The 23,636-nt window shown below is 43.7% G+C and overlaps 1 protein-coding gene and 1 long non-coding RNA gene across 4 annotated transcripts in view; both read right to left on the reverse strand.

The window, feature by feature from the left end:
* Window positions 1–6,927: 6,927 nt before the first annotated feature.
* On the reverse strand, window positions 6,928–10,342 carry LOC128402476 (uncharacterized). The gene is made up of 3 exons (XR_008327709.1): window positions 9,873–10,342; window positions 9,621–9,706; window positions 6,928–7,223 (listed from the first exon to the last, which is right to left on the reverse strand). It is a non-coding gene; the product is annotated as an uncharacterized LOC128402476 (long non-coding RNA).
* A 5,387-nt stretch (window positions 10,343–15,729) lies between these two features.
* PCNX1 (pecanex 1) overlaps window positions 15,730–23,636 on the reverse strand; it is a 78,814-nt gene continuing 70,907 nt past the window's right edge. For all 3 annotated transcript variants that reach the window (XM_053384564.1, XM_053384560.1, XM_053384550.1), the window contains 2 exons: window positions 22,228–22,368; window positions 15,730–16,246 (listed from right to left, as the gene is read on the reverse strand). In XM_053384564.1, the coding sequence (XP_053240539.1) occupies window positions 16,106–16,246; window positions 22,228–22,368 (282 nt within the window). In that variant the 3' untranslated portion in view covers window positions 15,730–16,105. The remainder of the gene's footprint in view (window positions 16,247–22,227; window positions 22,369–23,636) is intronic.

A 23,636-nucleotide genomic window follows, 5' to 3' on the forward strand; every position in this document is an offset into this window, starting at 1 on the left:
AGGACTTTTCTAGACTCGGCACAAGATTCTTGTGTGAAAGAGAATGGAAATCAACACACAAGGTGTGGCGAATCTCTTGCACAATGTCTCAAGATGCATGCACACACTGTGCAGTCTTCCACTAAGTGTTGTGCAACAGAACGGCAGCACTATCAGAATTGTTGCTGCTTGCGTGCTTTTCAGATCCAACTCTCATAGAATCATAGAATCATAGAGTTGGAAGAGACCACAAGGGCCATCGAGTCCAACCCCCTGCCAAGCAACAAAGCGCAATTCTATGTATTCTGTTGATTTTTTCCATAACAGACTAATGCAGCCACTCCTCTGGAAATCTCCGTTAGTGACACAGAGCATTTTATTTTATTGGTACAAGCAGGCCTTGGTGAAAATTGGCTATACAGTCCAGTTTTGGTTCCGGAGTCTCTTGGAGAGAAGGGAAAGGAAGGATGACTATAAAATGCCTCTAAGACCCTGAAACAATTTGATGTTATTGTTCCAAGACTGTGTCTCATCAAGCTGAGAAAAATTGAATGGAACAGATTTGTCGCCACTCTGCACATTCCTGACACATTCACCAGCCAAGGCTTTGGGCAAGTTCCAGGCAGGGCAGTTTGGCCATGTCGGTTAAAGACAGATACCAACAAAATTAGTGTTTTTTTCACCTAGACTTACATTAATTCCTCTGCTAGTGTGGCGGATGGTCTCAGTCATTCTCCCAGGAACCAGACTTGAGTCTCAAGGCATACATATCCTGTTCTTCAACAGCTAGGGCCAAAGTACATGCTAACTACATTACCTTTGAAGTCCCTTCCAAGTCTATGGTTCTGTAGTAGATAGCGCAGGGGTTGTCAACACGGGACGTTTCAGATGCACGTGATGCACCAGCCAGCATGACCAATGGGAAGGAATGGTGTGTGGTGTAATCTAACATCCGAAAGGGCACGGTGTTGACAGTCCCTGGGACAGAGGATGGGAGGTGGGCAACTAGGGCTCATCCCCATTGAACATGGGCACGTCTCCATAAGAGGGCTGGCCCTACCATTAGGCAGAGTGGAGTAACCACCTCAGGCAGCATAGATAGGTCTCTTGAAAGGGCAGCAAAATGGTTAGATATTTAATTTGCTGTCTGTTTTTATTGCCAGAGAATGAGGGAGATGTGTGTAGGATTTAAGACAACCTTTCTGCTCAGCAGGGTGTTAAATTCCTGAGACTCGAAGTGATTTTCTCCAGCTTTAGTAGACAGTCAAATAGGTTCTCACCTGTTGATCTCTACACACATTCCTTCCATTGGCATTCAGGCCCTGTCTGTGCCCAATTGTAAGATAATTTGATAAGATTAATACTTGAGGCAATTGTGTTTCCGAGAGGGCATGGCCTTGAAAAAGGGAAATAACTTGTCTGTAATCACCTTAACAACAAAATCGTGATTTAGCATTGTACTACTGCTGCCATCATTTTCACCTTTCAGCTTCAGTATTTATCAAAACAGCAAGGTAAATTAATTTAAAAAGAAAAGGATGGATAAGAAATGCATTGTTGCCAGGCAATACAGCTGAGAAGGAATACATTCAATATAGCTTTGCTCTAAAGGCAGTTTATGGTGCGGAATCTCCAACAACGATTTATATCTTCTGGATTAGGATTCAGTGTAAAATAAGTTTCTCCAAAATATTATCCAACTATTCTGAAATTTCCTAGCTCTTGCCCACTTTGCTTGGAGCATCCCAGAAGGCATCGTTTTTCTGACATTATTGACATCTGGCTGTCATGAAACTCCGCGAATCTCAACCATGTGTGACATGTAGGTTCAGAACGGACTTATCTGAGCAATTATCCAGCACCTTATATTTGCAACGTGTTTAGACAGTGCAGTATAACTGTCAGGGAACTGCCATCGGAGCCTAGGGTGGAGGTAAGGCTCCCTGACGATGCAGGAGAAGGAACCAGCAGGGAGAGAGAGAGAGCTTGCTTGGAGGAAGGAAATAGGAGGGACACCAGGAAGAAAGAGGAGGCTGCGGAGGGAGGGCTCCGAGACTCTTCCACAGAGAGCAGCAGGGAGAGCCCAGGACCTCCGTTGGGCACGCCCACTCTGCGCAGGAGACTTCCGCGCAGAGAGGCTAGGCGGAGACTTGGAGTGAAGGAATTTTTATGTTGGAAGAAGTTTAGAAAACGCCCACTGATGGATTCTGCCAGTGATTGGGACAGTCATGGAGAAAGGGCTGTCCAGCCAGGGAAAGGTTTATCCAGGCAACGCTGCCTAGAGCTGCAGCACCCTTTACGCACAAGCAACCCCAATTCCCTTTACAATAACCTCCCACTTAGGGCAAGATACATTGGTTTGGCTTGCATGGCTGTCCCACTCATATAGGACAAAGATGTGGAACCTGCAGCTGGGGATGGAGGAGAAATTCAGTTCAGTTCACATCTAAAGGCAAATCTACTTAATTTGCTGTTCCCCAAACAATGCACTAACCAAAACACGGCCATCCTTCGAAATAAATTTTGCAATAGCATTCCAGTGACAGAACATCAGCAATAAATAAGTAAATCCCCCTAGAGCACCAGAGGGTCAAGTTTCAGACATCCCTCTCCTCAAATTTCGTAGGGATGTCATGTCACAGCTTTGCAACAGGAACTGGAAACTTCCAATAAGGTTACATTAGCAAGTGTCAAAGGTAGCGAAATTCTGAGGTGGTTTCCACACACCAGAAGGTGACACATCTCCAGAAAGGAATAAACAGCTTTTACAAAGGTTAATTATAACCCTGTTTCTCCATGGAAGTCTTTCCTTGGGTGGCTACAGTGGAGAAAGTCTACCTATATTCCTATGCTTAATTCACTTTACATTTTAATCCTTGTAGCTGACCTTTAGCAAAAGGCATATTGGGGAGGGAGAGGAGAGACCAATCCGGCAGTCATTTAAGCAGCAGCAATCCACTGTTGCCAGCGGGGTTTGAAATGAGAGTTTTTCTTCACCTGGCAATTCAGTCCTAGCACAACCACAGTATGGCTTGAGTAAGTGTGTGTCACACTGGGGTGAAATACTTTGCACTGGTTGATGATTTCTTCTATCACTAATGTGAAGGACTCAAATACAGTGGTATCTTGGGTTACAAACACCTCGGATTACAAACACTTTGGGTTACAGACTCCGCTAACCCAGAAGTAGTACTTTGGGTTAAGAACTTTACCTCAGGATGAGAACAGAAATCGCGCACCAACAATACAGCGGCAGCGGGAGGCCCCAATAGTTAAAGTTGTACCTCAGGTTAAGAACGGTTTCAGGTTAAGAATGGACCTCCGGAACGAATTAAGTTCATAACCAGAGGTACCACTGTACTGTTGCACATGGTGGTTGGAGAGCTGGGTAGGGATGCTTCACCTTAGGCAGCCCCCCAGATGTATTGAGGACTGCACTGGGATTTTTAGTGGTGCTGTGGGTTAAACCACAGAGCCTAGGGCTTGCTGATCAGAAGGTCGGCGGTTTGAATCCCCGTGACGGGGTGAGCTCCCGTTGCTCGGTCTCTGCTCCTGCCAACCTAGCAGTTCGAAAGCACGTCAAGTGCAAGTAGATAAATAGGTACTACTCCCGCGGGAAGGTAAACAGCGTTTCCATGCACTGCTCTGGTTCGCCAGAACCGGCTTAGTCATGCTGGCCACACGACCCGGAAGCTGTACGCCGGCTCCCTCAGCCAATAAAGTGAGATGAGCGCCGCAACCCCAGAGTCGGCCACGACTGGACCTAATGGTCAGGGGTCCCTTTACCTTTTACTTTGGTCATTTTAAATGACCTTAGACAAATCTGCATGTAGTTACTCAGTATGCTCTCCCCTTGCAATTTCTAAACGCCCTTAAAAAAGAGAAACTATTTCAAATGACCCCCCCCCCAATTTCTAAAGGAAGTTTTTTACATATTCAGCCACTAGTCATACAAATGCAAAAGAGAGAATAATAATCACTGCTCATGGCACCTAACAGATTACAGAGGACAGGCCTTTGCCCTGAGGAGCTTACAGTATTAAATTCACAACGCATGGGATATGGGTGGAGGCAGGAGTAAACAGCCGGGGGGAGGCAGCGGGCAGACCGTTTGGGCAGTGCGGAGCCTGTGCGCGTCCAAGCCACTGTGTCTCTCCCAGGAGAGATGCATGGCTCAGGCGCGATACAGGCCCTGTGGTGAATGCCGCCCAGCATTCCCCCCCCCCGTGGTGACACCCAGGGTGGCCCACACCCACCGAACCCCCCTTCCTCTGCCACTGCCTGCTTGTACCCTCTAAGCTAGCCTTTCTCAACCTGTGGGTCCCCAGATGTTGAACTACAACTCCCATCACCCCTAGCTAGCAAGCAAGGCCAGAGCTCAGGGATGATGGGAGTTGTAGTCCAACAGTATCTGGGGGACCCACAGGTTGAGAACTGTGGTCTAGTCATCTATCAGTCTCAACTTCCAGTCCGATTGGCTTCTGCACAGGTACTATGTGGGGAGGGGCAGAGTGTTTATAGTGGGCAGCAAAATGTCTTGGACGATCCCTGTTCACTACTGACTTTATTTGCCAGTAAATTGTTCAGGCAATGAGTCTAATTTATAAGGCAGTAGCTGCCTCCGAAAGGGGTATATGTAGCCAAAAGGCTCCCCAAACAAGACTTAGACAAATACAAGAAAATAGCTTGAGACCACAGGGGGAAATATCCACTAAGGTTTGCTTGTGGAAATGGACTTTTTTGTGAGCCCCCTTCCATAGACTTTTCACTGCATCCAAATATATATTGTTTACATGGATTTGTGTGTTCATATTAGCTTTTTTGAATTGGGTGCCACTGCAGTAATTCAACTGGCATATTTTTACTAGCAGCCTAGTATCAGCCTTTGCTTAGGAATTCTTGGAAACCAATAAACTGCACTTTTGAAAGCTTCAGTCTGCCATCTTGATTCAAAACTATGGCCAAACAAAGCTGAAAACCAGCTCTTTGATGTTGGGGACTATCATACAAAATCTGGTTATTGTATCTTAAGGAGTGTGCAAAGTTTGCATGAACAAACTTTCCAAAACATGTAGTAGATTTATCAGAGAATAGCTTGCAAAATCAACCAACCAACCCCACGGCTGTTGGCTTTAAAAACATAGAACCAGGAATTGGGTGGCTGGGCAGTTCTGCCAACAAGTATAGAAGACGAAGTCTGAAGATGGAAAAGACTTCTATGAATCATCATCTTCTTCTTCTTTGGCTATCACTCGTAGCCGAGTAAGATTGTCTTCCATAAACACGGTTTTAACAATGAGTCCGTAACTGGCTGTGGAGGTCAATTCTGGACCCACACGTCCCTCCACAGTGGGGACATTGACCGCCTTGTTGTGATCATGAACTGTTAGGGAACTGTTTGGTGAAAATAAAATAGGTAATGTCTTTAATTATGGAATTTGTACAGTGGTACCTTGGTTTTTGAACATAATCCATTCCGGAAGACTGTTTGACTTCCGAAACATTCAATAACTGAGGTGCAAAGGGTGGTCTGCAAATGCAAGGGGTAAAATTGAAAAACATTCAGCGGAAGCTGTTTGACTTCTGAGGCACATTCAAAAATGGAAGCATTTACTTCTAGGTTTTGGCATTCGAAAACCGAAACGCTTGGCTTCTGAGACGCTCGAAAACTGAGGTACCACTGTATACAGCCTGTAGTTTTCTTGGACATGCTTATAGCTGAAGCAAGCTCTGCATGCATCTTGTGCAGAAAGTAATCCTTTCTAGTAGGCTAATACCTGATGAAATGGTAGTCACCATTTGGCAGCCCTTTTAAAGCAGAGATTGTGTTGCATTATGGATTTATACTAATAGCATAACAAGCTTGTGTAAAAGCAAACTGTTCTCTCCGCTTTACCAGAATCGTCACAGCCGTTTGCCTCAGCCCACATAAAATGTGGATACCAGCTTGAAAATTACTGTACAGTACTTAATAAAAAAAGGTTTTTGAGGGTGGGGGTGGTGGGACGGGGAAGAAAATATGATTCCAGGAGCAGGTGCAGTGGGGATGCATTGTGAACTACTCACTTCAGTCAGAGAAACGTTATTAAAAAAGATTTAATGGCCTTGTCAGTGGCTAGCTTGAGCTGGGATTCTGTTTCCCTCATTCCCCACATGAGGTAAGTTTCTCTGCTGCAACACCAAGTCTCACGCTAGGCTGCTGAGAGTCCTTAGACATGATTCACCCATCTCATGTTAAGATTCTAATCTTTAAAACCTGAGAAATGTCATACAATAACTCCTTTTTTATATATATAAAACACACACACATCTGGATGCTTTCAAAACAGAACGGCAGTAGTTAAAAAGGTCTGGCACAGGGAGAGGGGAGGGAAAAGGATCTTTGCATGCAAGTTATTAACAAAAGAAATGTTAATGCAAAACATTCAAAATCAAAGGGAACTTTTTTGGAATGGGAATCCAAGGCCATTTATAAGCAAGAGCGGAGACAAAATTAGAGAAAGCAGTGAGGAATGGACACCGCAGAGAGAGGAGGTGGAGGGAAGCACAGGCCCTGTGGGCTCCTCTAAAGGATCCAGAACTGCCCCCACTTGGGCAGGAGACCAAGACAAGCAGAGAAGAAGCCGGATATTATGCCTCATCTTCAAGAAGATCCTGGCAATACTTTACTCTCAAAGAAACCTTCAGTGTAGCTTCCTCCTAAGAAAGGCTGGCTGGCCAGCCCAGGCAGCACTGAGGCCTGCTCGAGTCTGGATGCCCTCGCCCTCCCCAATTCTGCCTCCAGTCATTGTTGTTGTTTAGTTGTTTAGTCGTGTCCGACTCTTCGTGACCCCATGGACCAGAGCACGCCAGGCACTTCTGTCTTCCACTGCCCCCCACAGTTTGGTCAAACTCATGCTGGTGGCTTCAAGAATACTGTCCAGCCAACTCGTCCTCTGTCATCCCCTTCTCCTTGTGCCCTCAATCTTTCCCAACATCAGGGTCTCTTCCAGGGAGTCTTCTCTTCTCATGAGGTGGCCAAAGTATTGGAGCCTCAGCTTCAGGATCTGTCCTTCCAGTGAGCACTCAGGGCTGATTTCCTTCAGAATGGATAGGTTTGATCTTCTTGCAGTCCATGGGACTCTCAAGAGTCTCCTCCAGCACCATAATTGAAAAGCATCAATTCTTCGGCGATCAGCCTTCTTTATGGTCCAGCTCTCACTTCCATACATCCAGTCACCTCCAGTCACCTTGCAGCAATTGCCCTGTGGCAAAGAAGAAGAGCCAGACAGGTAGAGATGACCCTAGGACCTTCTCCAGTCAGATTATCCCCCCCCCAAAAAAGTACATTGACTGCCCCGCGGGGAAGAACATTGGACTGTTGTCTCCTTTTTCATGGGGGGCTGCTGGTTGTTTTCGGTTTACGAACGTGGGGTTCTAAGACGCAGCTGCTTTGTTTACTAAGTTTCCAGCTGCTTTGAGGACCCCAATAGAAAAGCGGGATATAACTATGCTAAACAAAATTAAACAGTGCCTCACAACTGTTCGCAATCAAAGCCTGCATTGAATTGCATCATTACCGGTAGTTCACATTTGCAGGATTGTATTGCTGCTGCCACCTGCTGGGCGTTTTAGATTCATTCCAGAAACAACATCCGAAGAAGACAGTACCTGAATGTGTGTAGGCAATCAGTTTTATTTTCAAAATGTGTTTTGAACTTAACAGCTCCTCCCCCCATCAAAAAAATGTATTAGCAATTATAATCATTTTCTTTAAAAAAAGAACCAGCTTGAAATACACGAGGCTATTTTGAAAAATAAACGTAATTGTCTATATTACTCTTTGGATATTTTGACCTTGGATATTTTACAGGTTTTACATTTAACTCAATTACGTGTGTGTGTGTGTGTGTGTGTGTGAATATATCACTAGGATTAGGCAGACCAATCCGTGCTAAAAATGTCACCAAGAACTGATGAAGGCTCCCATTCCCCCTAATTCAGCAGAACGCTGCTTCCTTGGCATGAAATTATGTATACTGGCAGGTGGGAAGAGCAAAATCATGTTGGTGTGAAGCTGTATTTTTGACATTGCTCATGGCAAATGGTTTATAGCCTGGTTCATTTTTATCTCTGCAATTCACATAAATAAAGAGTGCTATTCATGTGATATTGCACACCTGCTCAATAAATAAACCACCTAGACTCTAGAAAGACAGGATATATTTCAAATAAAATAAATACCAAGCTGGTATTTATTTCACAGTCCACTATGCAAGTTACACTACTTATCTTTATCTAACCCTTTTATGTGTCCCACCTGGATCCCCTCCCCTCGCAAATTATAACCTACCTTTCTCCTGTGGCTCCTTCTCCTTCAGCATCCAAACTCCACACCGTTTCCCCAATTCTAAATCAAATAAGAAAGAAAACGCCCAACCACTTGATCCATAAGAACACAAGATAGCACTGCTAGGCCAGTGGCCCATCTAGTTCAGCATCCTGTTCTGGACAGTTAAGTCCAGTCAAAGGCCGCTATGGGGTTGTGGCGCTCATCTCGCTTAAGGCGAGGGAGCTGGCATTTGTCCACAGACAGTTTTCTGGGCCATGTGGCCAGCATGACTAAACCGCTTCTGACACAACAGGACACTGTGACGGAAACCAGAGCGCACATTAACAATGTTTACCTTCCCGCTGCAGTGGTACCTATTCATCTACTTGCAATGGTGTGAGCAGCTTTCCAACTGCTAGGTTGGCAGGAGCTGGGACAGAGCAACGGGAGCTCACCCCATCGCACGGATTCTAATCGCCAGCCTTCTGATTGGCAAGCCCAAGAGGCTCGGTGCTTTAGACCACAGCGCCACCCGCATCTCAGATGTCCATGAGAAACATGCAAAACAAGATCTAAGGGCAACAACACTCTCCTCTCCTGTGGTTTCCAACAGTGGGTATTCGGCAGCATACAAAGTCATCAAGGGTAGTAAGCTCCCTCCTCCCTCTCCAACTAAGCCCCAATTTCCCTTCTACTCTTTATGTCCTGGAACAAGCTGTTTATTCCCAGTGCCCTGACTTGCTCTCCTTCAGTTCTGCTTTTGAGCACTTTTGATACTACACTCCACTGAAACTGTCCTCGTGAAAATCACTCATGCCTTCCTCACCCCCAAAGCCCTCCTCCTCTGTACCTTTCATACAGTTTATCACTCCTGCTTCACTCGCTTTTTGCCCAACTTCTGCTATTCTGTCCTCAAAACTGGTTCTCTTCCTACTCATCAATTACTTGTGCAATGCTACCATAGAGGGATGCTCTTCGTCTTATTTAGGGTCCCCAAGGGCTTTGCACTTTGCTATTATTCTCTATAAACATTGTCCCTGGGGAGTCTTCGTTATGTCTCATGGCTTTCAGTAGCATCCCTACAGTGATGACAACACTGAGCTCAACTTTCTACCTAGTTAGCAGGTAAGAGAGTGAACATGCAATTCTTATTTCAGCCAAAATTCACTCGGGCAGCAACAGATGTTGATTCTGTTACCTTTAACACTCTCTCCTTCCCCTTGCAAAAAGGTATTATTGGCCTACCCATAATAGAAGAGGCATTAATCAGATAATAAACATGTAATGCTTTGAAAGACTTTAAATGTAATGATTCATTGTTCAGCCATACCTCATAAGGTTGTTTGCTGAAGGTTCCAGATCCAGTACATAATCTCTAGAGGCAAGGTCCACAGGTAGCTGTTGTAGAAAGATTTTCTGTCCAAGGTCCTGCATGGCCAGAGTAGACCGTATTGATCAAGATGGTCCAGTGGTCTTACTTGCTGAAAGAAACCTATGCATGCTTATTATAGCCCTGCAGCAGCCCAGCAGTTTCCTCTAGAAAAGTTTCTGGTTCAAAAAACAAGGGGGATGTGAATGTCACCTGGTAGAAATTATAGCTGAAAAATTTGTGCTATGGTTATGATCAATCACACCAATTTGGTTTTTAAAAGTTGACTTGTGAGTGTGACTTTTCAGTACAGAACTGAATTTGAACTGTGATTTTAATTGTGTTTTTAATTTTTAAAAAATAGTTTTAAACTTTTTTATATGTTTTTTTGAGGGGGGTGTTATTCGGCCATTTCTGTTTTCCTTACTGCATTTACTCAAATCTAATGCTCACCTTTTTTGGCCAAATTACATTGCAAAAATTAAGATGTGCGTTAGATTTGATGGCACATTTACATTCGCCATTACATTTTTGGTTTCAAGGTACTGAAATTTGATGTGCGCATTAGATTCGATGGCACATTAGACTTGAATAAATACGGTGTGTATTTTGTGTTTTCATATTGTAATTCTTTCTTGTGAACCACCCTGAGACCTGCAGGTATAGGATGCTATATAAAGTTAATTAATGATGATAAATAATAATAATAATAATAATAATAATAATAATAATAATAATATGGCAGTGATTTCATAATGCTGTTATAGGCAGTGTAACTATTTATATGATGTAGGCCACAGAAGGAGAAGCTTTGGGCCTCCGGTTGCTGTTGAAGCCTAAATCCCAGTGATCCTATTGGGGCCACGCTGTAGGAGCTGATGGAAGCTGGAGTTTGAGCAAGAAGTGGAAATCTAAAGGTTCCCCACCTGATTCCTCACCTCACATTTCAGCGGCACCTTGTGTGATGCCAAAATTCAGTGCCCCTAGGGCACCCTCTAGGGTTTGGCATCCAGTGTAACTGAATGGGTTGCGCTCCCCTAAATCCACCTCTGGTGAGGCCTTCTCTCACAGCCTCCAACACAGTGGTGGTCACTGTCTCTTCCTTGCTGCGTTGGCCACCCTGTGCTGTTCCCTAAATGCTCCCCCACCTTCTTCTTTTAACCCTTTTGTGTGGCTGGAACATTCATTTGACTACCCAGTCTGCTTGCTTTTTAAAATAAACAAAAGCTTTGGGGCGCAGAGCACTACAAAGCAAAGTACCAGCTGAGGCTGATTACCCACCATTTTTATTTCCCCATTTTTATTTCTGGGTCCTGAAGGATTTGAGACGAGACAGGAGTGGGCTGTGCAGGTGGGCTGGTGCAGGTGGGCTGTGCGAACCACACTCAGGAGCTTCGCAGAGCTCTTTTAGTTAGCAAGATATGCAAAACCAGCCAGATACATTCAGGACGACTGCCCTTTGTCCTCCTCCAATCCCAAGCCCTCTGGGTGTTGCCCTGTGACTTGCGCTACCTGTTCCACCACGTCATGTTCCCATCAGAGAGGAAACTGAGCAACCCTTCTGCAAAGGAGACAAAGGTCAGAGACAGGGCACGGTACACTGCTGAGGAGACAAAAAGTCGAAGAGAGGGCATGGCGGCTAAACACGCTGTGGTGTGTCTTATGCTGCCCCACACCCTGCGAACGCCATTCCTACAGGTTCCAGTGTAGGAAAGGAAGATCACAAGTGACTGGAGCTTGGGTGGTGTGGTGCTTAACTTCATAGCTGGGTCCTGCACCTTGCGCACCCCTCAACCTATCAGCTGCCAATTAACTCTCTAGTGACATTTCAGATCCCTCTGGATTGCGGGGCTCTGAACTTCCAACCCTGAAGTCTGCACCAAGCAGAGCCAGTGGGCATACAATACATCACCATCTCCTTTCACGGATCAAGAGGTGACCCTCAATTTTTTAGATATTACTCTTCACAGGTAAAGTGTGAAAAGTGTGGGTGGTGCTCCTACAAAAGCCGCAGATGTGAGAAACCAAAAGGTAAAAATGAAAACAAAACCAAGGACAACAAGAGGAAAAAGACTTTTTTTTATTTCAGTGTTTCTTTCCACTGTCAATACTGTTCTTTTCGATGCATGTTGAAAACAAACCCCCCTCAGCTTTCCCCAGTTTTAAACAGCTACAATATTTACAGGCTGTTTCCAACAGCACACACACGCAGACACACGCACGCACGCACACGCACACACCAAGTACACATGCCCCTATCCCTGGTAAGATCTCCATATGCTGGTAGATGCAAGGTATATATATATATTCCAAATCCCGTTTCAAACTCAGTTTACTTGCTTGCTTGCTCTATTTTCTCCCTCCTGCAGTTCATTGTCAGGCTAAGTTTCAAAAGGATGCTAACAAGTTTGACCTTCAAGCTATGAGATTCCATCTGTCGAAGTCATAAGCGAGCGACTGTACAGGGCTGTGTGTATACACAGTCAAAAGTCAATGGCAGGGTTTTGTTTTGTTTTTTTAAAAAGTATTTGCATTACACCCCCTGAAGCCTTCTGGAGCAGCCATCTTAAAAACAGCCTTTTAAACAAATCTGGGTGAAAACTAGTCAAGGTCTGTAGTTCCCACCAAGGTGTTATGTACCCACCATCATTTTACTAAGGCACGGATTAAATATAATTTCTTACACTGTCTAGCATCACAAAGCAAAGGGCATCATGTTTTTAAACACCAAGTAAGGCCAGACAAGTAGAAACCTATATAATAGGTAAAAGAAAATCCCTTAATAAAATTAGGTATATAATACCATGGTGGCTTAACCCCATACCTAATATGAAGTATTTCTAGATGCTCTGAAAAGGTCTTCCATTTATACAACTTCATTTAGTTAAGGTATTACTTTTTTTAAAAGGGCTTTTAACAAGAAGACTGACATTACTGGGTTATTTGATCTCACAATAATTCATTCCAATGCCTGCTTTCCTAACATTTTGTCCCAAAGCAAAGTTTAAGGGCTTCTTGCCATACCATTCAGAGTGTACATCTGGCCAGTGTTTTCGTACATTTCTGTCACCATCAGCTCCCAAATAACAAGACAGGGAGGTAAAGTCGTGACAGAATTGAAATCAGAAACGTGTCAGATGCTCCTCCAAGAGATTTTTAAAAAAGAAAAACAGCAACATTTCTATTGAAAACTTCCTTGCATTTTCTGGTTTACCAAAAAAAGTCTACAATTCACTACTGCAATATCAGATATGAGTAGGATTGTGTACTTTAGAAAAAAATCAAAGCATTTCAAAATGAGGTAAGAAAAGATTTTGCTTTATTTTCCCAGCGCATCAACTGGGAAGTTAAGCATGCTTCTATGTTTCATGATTCCCCCCAGGTCGGGTAGTCGTTATACATTTATAAATATCACCTGTAGAAAAACTAATTTTCACAAACTTTCTAAATATCTATCCTCAGAAGCTAGTCTAAGCACAGAGAAAAATTAATCCAGCAGATTACCAGCTACTTACAATATTGCCAAGTATTGAAAGGCAGAGTTTAGAAAAGTGCTAAGGTTTTTATTATTATTATTATTTATAAATTGCACATTTTGCTGGAAAGGTTATAATCCGTAAAAATGTTGGATTATATTATGCCTCCATATAATGAAGGCTGTGTAGAATTTTACTTTTTGGTCAACAAACCCACCTAATGTAGTGCTCAAAGAGAAAAGCAGATGGGTTTTGGATAGAAATTCCCTATGTATTAAGTGGGTGACCATACATTAAGAACCTAGAAAGCCAGAGCTCTTTCCCAATTAATGGAATATGGGCAACCTAAAAAACTTGAGGGTGAAACTGTGGTCACATACTTTTTTGAGATATTTTCACTGCTAACTGCATGAGATTTCTACCTAATACTGGTGCAACTGGAACCACGTTGAGCTAATGACTTGCATACTAGGGACTTGGGTTCAATAACTGAATGTACCAAATTACAAAAGGATCTATATATGAACACATCAGAAGCCTTAAAATTACCATATCTTTTAAAAAATTGAATCTTGGATCAAGTGCAACCAGAGTGCAATATTCTAAGTCGCAGAATTGTAGGGTACTTGTCACCAGCTGCATGTTAAAAATGGGAAAGCATAATACTTTTTCTCAGAAAAATCTAGCACAGACCTGTCATAATGTACTCAAGTCACTGCCTTAGTCAAGCTGACATTTTATTTTATTTTTTAAAAAATGCTTTTACTGATGGGTGTAATAGTGTGTGAGATCACTGGGGTTTTTTTTAAATGACTGGTTGTCCATCATTTAACAGTCTTGGGAAACTCAAGATAGGAGTGATAAATGAAATTTAAAAGTGTCAATTGAGAAGGAATACAAGAATGACCTGTCAACATACAGGCTGGTTTCTCTCATGCCTATAAAATGATGAAAATGCCAACACAGCCCGGTGCTAATTTGAAGACATTCAGAAACTCGTGTGATAATTAATGAACACAGGCTGTAGCCCAGGCCAGAATAGCAAATTCTTTTCAATTGTTTTCTTACATTCACGTTCTACCTCCTGCTCCCAAAGTTAAGCCTGTGATTTCACATGCATGAGAAACATGCAGTGAAATTCACATTACTGGGAAATGAAAATCTTTGCTCAATGTGTGACCTTAATGTGTGATCCTAAGTTTACTAGAAACAACATTGTATTGACACTTTGCATAGTGCAAAGGCTATAGTTCATGGCATAGGGCAAGTTGTATTTGGACATTAATACACATTAGGTCACAAGTACTTCAACTCTTTCATTAGGTGTATAATGCTTTTAATTTTACTGCAATTCCTCCCTTGCAAGATCACCCATAAAGCTTTTAAACTGAGGCAATACTTGGAAAGTTCCAGAGAATAAAAAGATGGCTGCTTCTAAAAGCTACAGCTGCAGACTGTGTTGAGTTTCCTATCGAGCCCTGCAGAGTTCCAGATCGCACACAGGAAACAATCCCTACATAACACAATTTTTCATGACTGCTGGGGGCAAGACACAGAATAATAGCACATTAAGAAGCTGCAGCTTCCTCTCCTTGTCCCAATGTTATTTGAGTAAATTGTTTCCCTGAAAACACACACACACACTATGGAAAACAAACAAACAAACAAACCTAAACACAGTAAAACCTAAGATATGCAACATAATTCAATTTCACAGTTATACTCGAAGTACAGTTATTATAGAATATATAATCACTGAAAATAAAATTCAAGTCACAGAAAAGAATGACTAAAGGGAGCTAAAAGGCGAAATGGTACAAATGGTATGACAGTCAGGCTGTGCCTCCTGTATTTTTCCTTGAATTAAAAATAAAAACAACAACGACGACGACAACAACCCTCCAGCTGCTTCACCAGACTGAATATAGGAAGAAGTCCGAATGCACATAGAAAACCACTATCCCATTTAAAACACTGGGTCTCGTCCAATTTCCCTTGAAAAAGTAAAAATTTATTCCAAAGGATGCCAATAACATCTTTTAGTTGGCTCTGAGCTGGAAAGCAGCAAAAGGTAGAGACAGAAGATGCACAGTAGTGTGATTGGGCCCTTCGTAACAAGGTGAAATTACTGCACATTTGTGCCATCCATTGGTTTCACCTGGAGTGGCACCTCTGGCATGCTATTCTGCAATTATTTGTACTCCGCCATATATTGTGAATAGGACAATATGAATGTACTGATGCACAATCTAGTATATTAAGCCAGAAAAACGGATCAATGGCACAGGTCCTACCATCAGTATGAACATGGAGCGGGAGGGGGTTAATCCCAAAGGCAATTTAAATAATGGTATTTGTTTCTTTTTATATATTTATACATACATATAGAAATAAATGTTCTGAGCAACCTCAGACCCTTTGCTTTTAGTGCATTGCCATAAAAAAAAAATTAGTGCAGTTTTCTCACTGAAACGTTTCACTCACAAGAAATAAGAATCTTTTAAGTCTGGTCACTCTTGCCAAGAATAAACCCACCATTCTGCTTTACACTGAACTCAAGATTTATACGCTACACGGTTGTTGTTTTTTAAACAAAACAAAAGAAAAGATGAATGGAATCCACATTACTGTGACAAAACATGGCCATTTTTGGCAAAACGATTAGAAAAGCGAGATGTTCCTATTTTAAAACTGGAAAATGTGGGGTTCTTTTAAAGCACTGTAATGCATAAAATGAAGTATAAAACAGAACATTACCCTTCATGCAAAATGTTTTCCTCAGTAGCTAACTTGAAAAATAAAAATAAAAGCAACGCCCCTTATTTATTTTTGGGCCAGAGATTGACACACAACCACTTTGATTTCAAGTCTTTTTCTATTACTTGAGGCATGACGAACATCCTCCTGAGAACCCAACCTCATTTCTAAACCTTGCGGAGGGACAAGAAGCAGCTAAACTGTCCAAGCAGCTCACACTTCAGCCCCAAGTTCCAGGACTCCAGTTTCAATCACAGGAACATATTTGTCTTCAATCAGGACCAACAGGATGGTTTTGTCTATGTGAGATCTACTTCCTGGATCTCTGCTGCAAGGCACCCAACGGTGAATCACCTGGAGGAAGGACAAGCACAGAAAACTTAGAGAGTGTAACTTTCATCATTCTGAAAGACTATGGAGACAAGGCAATGACCCAGACTGGATGATCATCTTCTCTCTAATTGGTGGGGGGACCAAGGTTACGCTTCCATGTCTTGCCCATCAGATGTGTCTGCCCCATCTCAAACACTGCTCAATATCTATCTGCAGGTATGCTAGTTGGACAGAGGGCGCACTGGTGTCTTTCCTTCTCATAACGTAGTTTATAGTGTAACAACCACTAGAAGAAGTATGAAGAACTGAAAGAGGAGAGGTGTTGAAAGAAAAGAAATGCAAACAATCCCATCTCTAAACCGATCTTTTGGGACAAGTGAGCACATTTCAAAGAGACATCCATTCCTGAAAACCTTATCGCTTCCCATTATGTCCCAATTGTGGAGATTACACAATATTGATTTCTCTCTCTCTCTCTCTCTCTCACTCACACACACACACACACACACACACACACACAGTCTGATGCTGTTACCATCTAATAACAATATGGAGTATTCCTCAGTACCAGGAAAAATATACAATGTGGCCAGATCACACACTCGTATTTCACAAAAATCACTTAAAAGTTACCTCCACATTTTGCCTCATAACTTTCTTTCAAGGAGGGCTAGAGCTTACTTCTTTTTTTACCTGAAAGCTCAGAGTCTGGGAAACCTGCCAAGGGACACCAATGAAAGACTCTGCAGACAATGCGGCACTCATGGGTGTCAGGTTAGCAAGACTGCTGTAACTTATTGCATGCAAGAGTTCCATTTTCTATATACTTTCTGAAAGGTATATAATATGGTGATTTTGGAAATCACCATATATGTAGCATAACTTACAGGCTGCAAAATTGAGCTTTTCCTAGTGCTCAAAATTATTCTGAAACATGAAGTATACATAGTCCTGTGCTGTATGTTCAATGGGACTGTTAGGATGAATGTGTTAGGATATTTCCGTTCCACCTTAAAAGGGAGCAGGATGTTTGTATAACAGCCTGCGCGTTTCCTGCCTCACAGGATGTTTATGTTGTAAGTTCCTTTCGTTTTCTCCGGTTTTGCCTGAGCAGTCGGAGCAGACGGTCATGTCTTCTCATGTTCTGACCTACGCTGAATAAACTGTAAATATGCACGTTCTGCTCTCATGCTGTGCAACTTTTTGCTGTGTGAATTCTGCTGTTAGAGTGTGCACTAAGCCTGAGGCTTAGTGTCGCTAAATTGCTGGTACTGCGTGACTACGGGAGGTCGATGGATCGTCCGGCACCGAGCTTGGGGGCTCCGATGGACTTTATCTCCCTGGCAGTATCCCAACAACAGGTTTCGGGCCCAGATTCACGGCACTTGCAGGAGAGTAAGACAGCGACAGACTGCTGAAAGGTATGTGCTGGGAAAGTGAAAGCAGAGGCTTTTCTGGATGCCGCGGAAAAGGCCTTTGATGTCCGGCAAAAGTAATTGGCCTGGGAGCCGAGCCAGAGGCATCGTGATTTATGGGCTGACGAGATAAGCCGTCTTTGAAGGCATAACGGCTCACGTAAAAAGCTGGAATGGAGTTTTTCCAAGCTTCGGAGGCCACTGAGTGCCCAAAGTTAAATCGGCACAATTATCAGACCTGGGCAAAATGGTGTGAGAGTTTGCTGCGTCAGTTTGGAGTCTGGCATACTGTATCTGAAGCCACTCCAGTTCCTCGGACAGAGAAATGGCAGGGCCAGAATTTGAGGGCCGTTGATATAATAGTCTTATCCGTCTCTCTGGAGGAAATAAAGATGCTTGCTGGAAATCTCACGGCACGTGACATGTGGGATGCTTTGAAAAAGGCCCACCTGCCAATCACCCCAGCCCAGGGTTTGAATGCATCGGAGGTCCTGGCTGTTTCCCAGAATGCTAGTGAATGCAGGGATGCTGAGGGCACCGGTTGCAAGCTGCAGGGGGAGCAGACTGCCACGTCATCCCAGGCAGCATTCCAGCCTCCAAGGGGAGCCAAAGAGTCAGCTGCTGAGAGCTCTGTTTCTCGTGAGAACCAAGGTCAGAGCCTATGCAGAGGCCGGAAGGCCAGATGTAAACAAAGGATAAAGCCTGCAGATGGCCAGGAGCGGGGGGGCAAGTTGCAAAAGCCCACGCCAGTGGAAAACAAGGCTATGTTTGCTGGCACAGCTCCACCAAAGGCTAAAGGCACGTCTGATGGCCAGGAGCAGGGGGGCAAGTTGCAAAAGCCCACGCCAGTGGAAAACAAGGCTATGTTTGCTGGCACAGCTTCACCAAAGGCTAAAGGCAAGCTGCAAAAGCCCACGCCGGTGGGAAACAAGGCCAAGGCCAGGTTTGTTGTGGATTCAGGTTGCACGCGCCATCTCACCAAAGACCGCCATCTGTTCATATCCTTCACACCTCAAGATGGAGAGGTCCAGCTGGCTGATGGAAGGACTTTGCAAGCTGCAGGAGTTGGGACTGTGAAACTTGCAAGTCTGCATACTACCATCAGCAATGTACTTTTTGTTCCAGGAGCTGCGGACAATTTGATTAGTGTACCACAGCTGACTGGGCGTGGTTTTGAGGTTTCCTTCAAGAGGACTGTCTGTGTCATCAGAAAAGGCAAAGAGGACATGTGGCATGCCAAGTTGATGGATGGTTTGTTCTGTCTAACTTATGATGACAATGCTGTTATATCTAATGCTGATACTTGTTGTGTTGCACAAACTAACAAGGTTCTTCATGCAGGATGCATTCACGATGCACATAGAAGATTTTGTCACCTCTCTTGGCAAGCGCTAGCCAAGATGCCTGAGTTGGTTGAAGGTTTGGACATCAAACCTTGTAAATTTCACATGAAATGTGTATCTTGTGCAGAGAACAAGGTGAAGGTTGCTCCAAAAGGCAAGGAGTCTAGCAGGCAGGCTTCCAAACCCTACCAGCTAGTGCATGCAGACCTGGTTGGGCCTCTAGCGCCCTCTTTGGGAGGAGCAAGGTACTTCATGGTTCTAATTGATTCTTTTTCCAGGTACATTCATGTGTTTATGCTCGAGCAGAAATCGCAAGCATTTCCTAGGTTCAAGGCATTCTGTGCTTGGTTGGAGAATGCTCATGGTAAACGTATTGGTTGTCTGTTTACTGATCGAGGCGGGGAATTCACTTCTCAGCAGTTTCAAGCTTTCCTGACTGAGAAGGGAATCCAGCATGACTTGTCAACGCCTAGATCGCCATGGATGAATGGGCTTGCGGAGAGAGCAAATCAAACGTTGCTGCAAGGGATAAAAACCTTGTTGCATGATGCCAACCTCCCTGAGAAGTTTTGGGGGGAGGCTTTGGCGAATTTTGTTTATTCTTTTAACAGGAGACTATCATCACCTATTGGCTGCACTCCCTATGAGAAAATGTTTGGTAAGAAACCTAACACCAAGCACATGAGAATCTTTGGTTCTGACATGTGGGTGCACACCCCACAAAGCAACAAGCTTGGGAAGCATGGGGCACATGGTTTGTTCATGGGGTACGAAAAAGGTGCATACAGGGTATGGATGACTAACTCTAAATCCATAAAGTTCACAAGGAGTGTTGAGTACAATCCTAAGTGGGGGGAAAATGTGGGAATTTTCCAGAGTTACCCAGAGGAGGATGAAGGTGATGTGAAGAAAGCAGATCACGCTGAGAAAGCTGAGGAAACTGAGGATGATGATGATGATGATCAGAGTTCGGATTCCAGGTCAGTGGGCGGCGCTGCTGCTGCTGTCAGTGACAGTGATGACACAGCAGACTACAAGAGCGCAAAGGCCTCAGTCAGACCGTCTGATGAGTCTGACAATGAACTGGAAGAACCACTGTTCACCATTGGTCACTTTTCTCCTAAGAAAGAGGAGATGAGTCCAGAAGACATGCGTCTGGTTCGCAGGTCTGAAAGGGCGACCAAAGGCAAACCTCCAAAGAGATTTGCTGATGAGTTTGCTAAGACGGCAACTGCTGTTCTTAGTAGCTCAGAGAAGGTGTGGGAACCTTCAAGCTTCAAAGAGGTTCAGGAGTTAACCTCTAAAGATGCTGAGCCTTGGCTTAATGCCATGAAGGCTGAAGTTGATTCCTTGAACAGGAACCAAACTTGGGAACTGGTACCGGTAGTCCCAGGGATGAGACTGGTTGGCAGCAAATGGGTCTTCAAGGCCAAGACAGACCAGAATGGCAAGGTTGTCAGACACAAAGCCAGATTGGTTGCCAGAGGTTTTTCACAGGTACCAGGGCAGGATTACCACGAGACCTACTCACCCACGGTCAAATATGAGAGCATTCGGCTGATGCTCAAGATCGCTGCGGAGGAGAAACTGCATGTTTCCCATCATGACATTAGTACAGCTTTTTTGTACGGAATTTTGGGGGAGGAGCTGTACATGCTTCCACCTGACGGGATGCAGATACAGAAGGGAATGGTCTGTAAACTGCGGAAATCCTTGTATGGTCTCAAGCAGAGTGCCAGGTGTTGGAACACAAAACTCACTGAAACGTTGCTTTCTCTAGGTTTTCACCAGGGCAAAGCTGATCCGTGTGTGTTTGTCAAGGAGGAGGGGCAAAACAAACTGTATTGTTTATGTTTTGTTGATGATCTTCTGATGTTTTGGAAGAATCAGGCTTTTTACCAAAGCACCCTAGCTCAGCTGAAGGAGCACTTTGACATGAAGGATCTTGGTGAGGTATCCAACTATCTTTCTCTGCAGGTGGAGAGGGACCAAGCAGGTAATTTTCTGGTACACCAAACACAGAAAATTACTGATGTATTAACCAGGTTGAATTTGGTTGATGCAAACCCAGCAGACACACCGATGGTGACAGGTTACCAGGTAGATAGTACTGCTGAAGCGTTTTCTGACACAACGCTGTACAGATGCATTCTAGGCAAGTTGAATTTCATTGCTAGATGTTCGAGACCTGACATTGCTGTAAGCACTAACCTGCTGAGCAGACATGCTAACAATCCTACTGTTCAGGATTGGAAAGCTCTGAAGCGCATAGCCCGGTATTTGAAAGGGACTATGCACTACAGGCTGAGGTTCACCAGTCAGAAGACTGGAGGTCTTGAAATCTTTGCAGATGCAAGTTTTGGAAGTGACACCACGGATGGTACAAGCACTTCTGGAGTATGCTACATGTACAACCACTGCCTGTTTGACTGGTTGTGCAAAAAGCAGACAACAGTTAGCCTAAGTTCCTGTGAAGCAGAACTCAATGCTCTGTCATTTTCACTCATGGATTGTGAATGGTTGATGCAACTGTTTAAGGACATTGGGGTTTCTGTGAAATGTCCTATACAAGTGTATCAAGACAATAGATCTTGTTTGGCTTTGCTGAACTCGGAGAGTTGCAAGCAAAGGACCAAGTACTTGCAGATTAAGCTACATCGTGCAAGAGAGTGTATTCAGAAAGGACTCATTCAGGTGTCCTACATGCCAGGAAATGAAATTCCTGCTGATCTGTTGTCTAAGGTTGTTAACAGAGAACAACTTAAGGTTTACGTACAAAGGTTGCAATTGGATTGAACCACAGGTACTACAGGTTACACGGAAAGGGGGAGGATGTTAGGATATTTCCGTTCCACCTTAAAAGGGAGCAGGATGTTTGTATAACAGCCTGCGCGTTTCCTGTCTCACAGGATGTTTATGTTGTAAGTTCCTTTCGTTTTCTCCGGTTTTGCCTGAGCAGTCGGAGCAGACGGTCATGTCTTCTCATGTTCTGACCTACGCTGAATAAACTGTAAATATGCACGTTCTGCTCTCATGCTGTGCAACTTTTTGCTGTGTGAATTCTGCTGTTAGAGTGTGCACTAAGCCTGAGGCTTAGTGTCGCTAAATTGCTGGTACTGCGTGACTACGGGAGGTCGATGGATCGTCCGGCACCGAGCTTGGGGGCTCCGATGGACTTTATCTCCCTGGCAGTATCCCAACAGAATGTTCCAATCCCAAAAATCCACTGCAGAGAGCAACTTACATGGCCTTCCATGCCTTCCTGAGGACTCCAGTCTTTCCAGCTGTTTCTTCCAGCTTTTAACCGTATTGTCTCATCTGGCCACTGCAGTTCCTTTCTTTTGGACAAGTTGATCCCTTCCAATACCTGGCTGGGATCCATTATCTGCAACAGGAAGAGTTTAAAATATTTTGGAATAATCTGTTTAAATGGAAATTAAATTCTCACTTCTGCTATTGGAAAAAGGATATTGTACTAGGACAGTACCACTTCAGTACACAGGGAAGGAGGTGCATAATTTAATATTCCCCCATTGTAAACCCATTTCCCCAATCTTCCAAAATTTGTTAACAATGCTAGTTAATACTAGGCATGCAAATCTCTTCATTTTATAAGCTTTGGTACGTAGAATAAAACAGGAACACATTCCTAATCTCCTACGCTGCGCCTATAGCGTGGGAAGGCCAGCTAGTTGATGTAATGCTTTGAAGGATTTGTGAACTCCAGATTGATCAAAACAAATTTTTTTTTCCTTCCAGTAGCACCTTAAAGACCAACTAAGTTAGTTCTTGGTATGAGCTTTCGTGTGCATGCACACTTCTTCAGATATACAGATTGATCAGTTAAGGTTACTAGTCGACATAGGGTATGCGGAAAAGAATGACAATCATTGTAAGGCAGCCTTAAAGCTCAAAAGCTGTGTTGGAAACATGCCAAGTCGCGTGCCTCTTTCAAACCTTTGTATCTTTCGTGGTCTGGAGCCTGCAGGTATTTGTAAGTAGTAGAAAGTATATCATCTCTACAGATACTTTACCATAAGAACCTCAGCTCCATTCTCTAGAATATTGCATTACACAAGAGGTCAAAAACTAACGTACCACTCACTGGCTAGTGATGCGTGCTGATTCTAAAGATTGTAAAGAAGACTGGGAATCAGATTTATTTTATTATGTATTTATATTCTGCTGGAAGCTGCCCAGAGTGGCTGGGGGAACCTAACCAGATATGTGGAGTATAAATAATAACATATTTAATAATAATAATACAGCAGTCATGAAATTAAAAGACACCTGCTTCTTGGGAGAAAAGCAATGACAAACCTAGACAGAATCTTAAAAAGCAGAAACATCACCTTGCCGACAAAGGTTCGTATAGTTAAAGCTATGGTTTTCCCAGTAGTGATGTATGGAAGTGAGAGCTGGACCATAAGGAAGGCTGATCGCCGAAGAATTGATGCTTTTGAATTATGGTGTTGGAGGAGACTCTTGAGAGTCCCATGGACTGCAAGAGGATCAAACACATCCATTCTTAAGGAAATCAGCCCTGAGTGTTCACTGGAAAGACAGATCGTGAAGTTGAGGCTCCAATACTTTGGCCACCTCATGAGAAGAGAAGACTCCCTGGAAAAGACTCTGATGTTGGGAAAGATGGAG

This window comes from Podarcis raffonei, chromosome 1 (assembly GCF_027172205.1).
Source record: "Podarcis raffonei isolate rPodRaf1 chromosome 1, rPodRaf1.pri, whole genome shotgun sequence".
Classification (NCBI taxonomy): domain Eukaryota; kingdom Metazoa; phylum Chordata; class Lepidosauria; order Squamata; family Lacertidae; genus Podarcis; species Podarcis raffonei.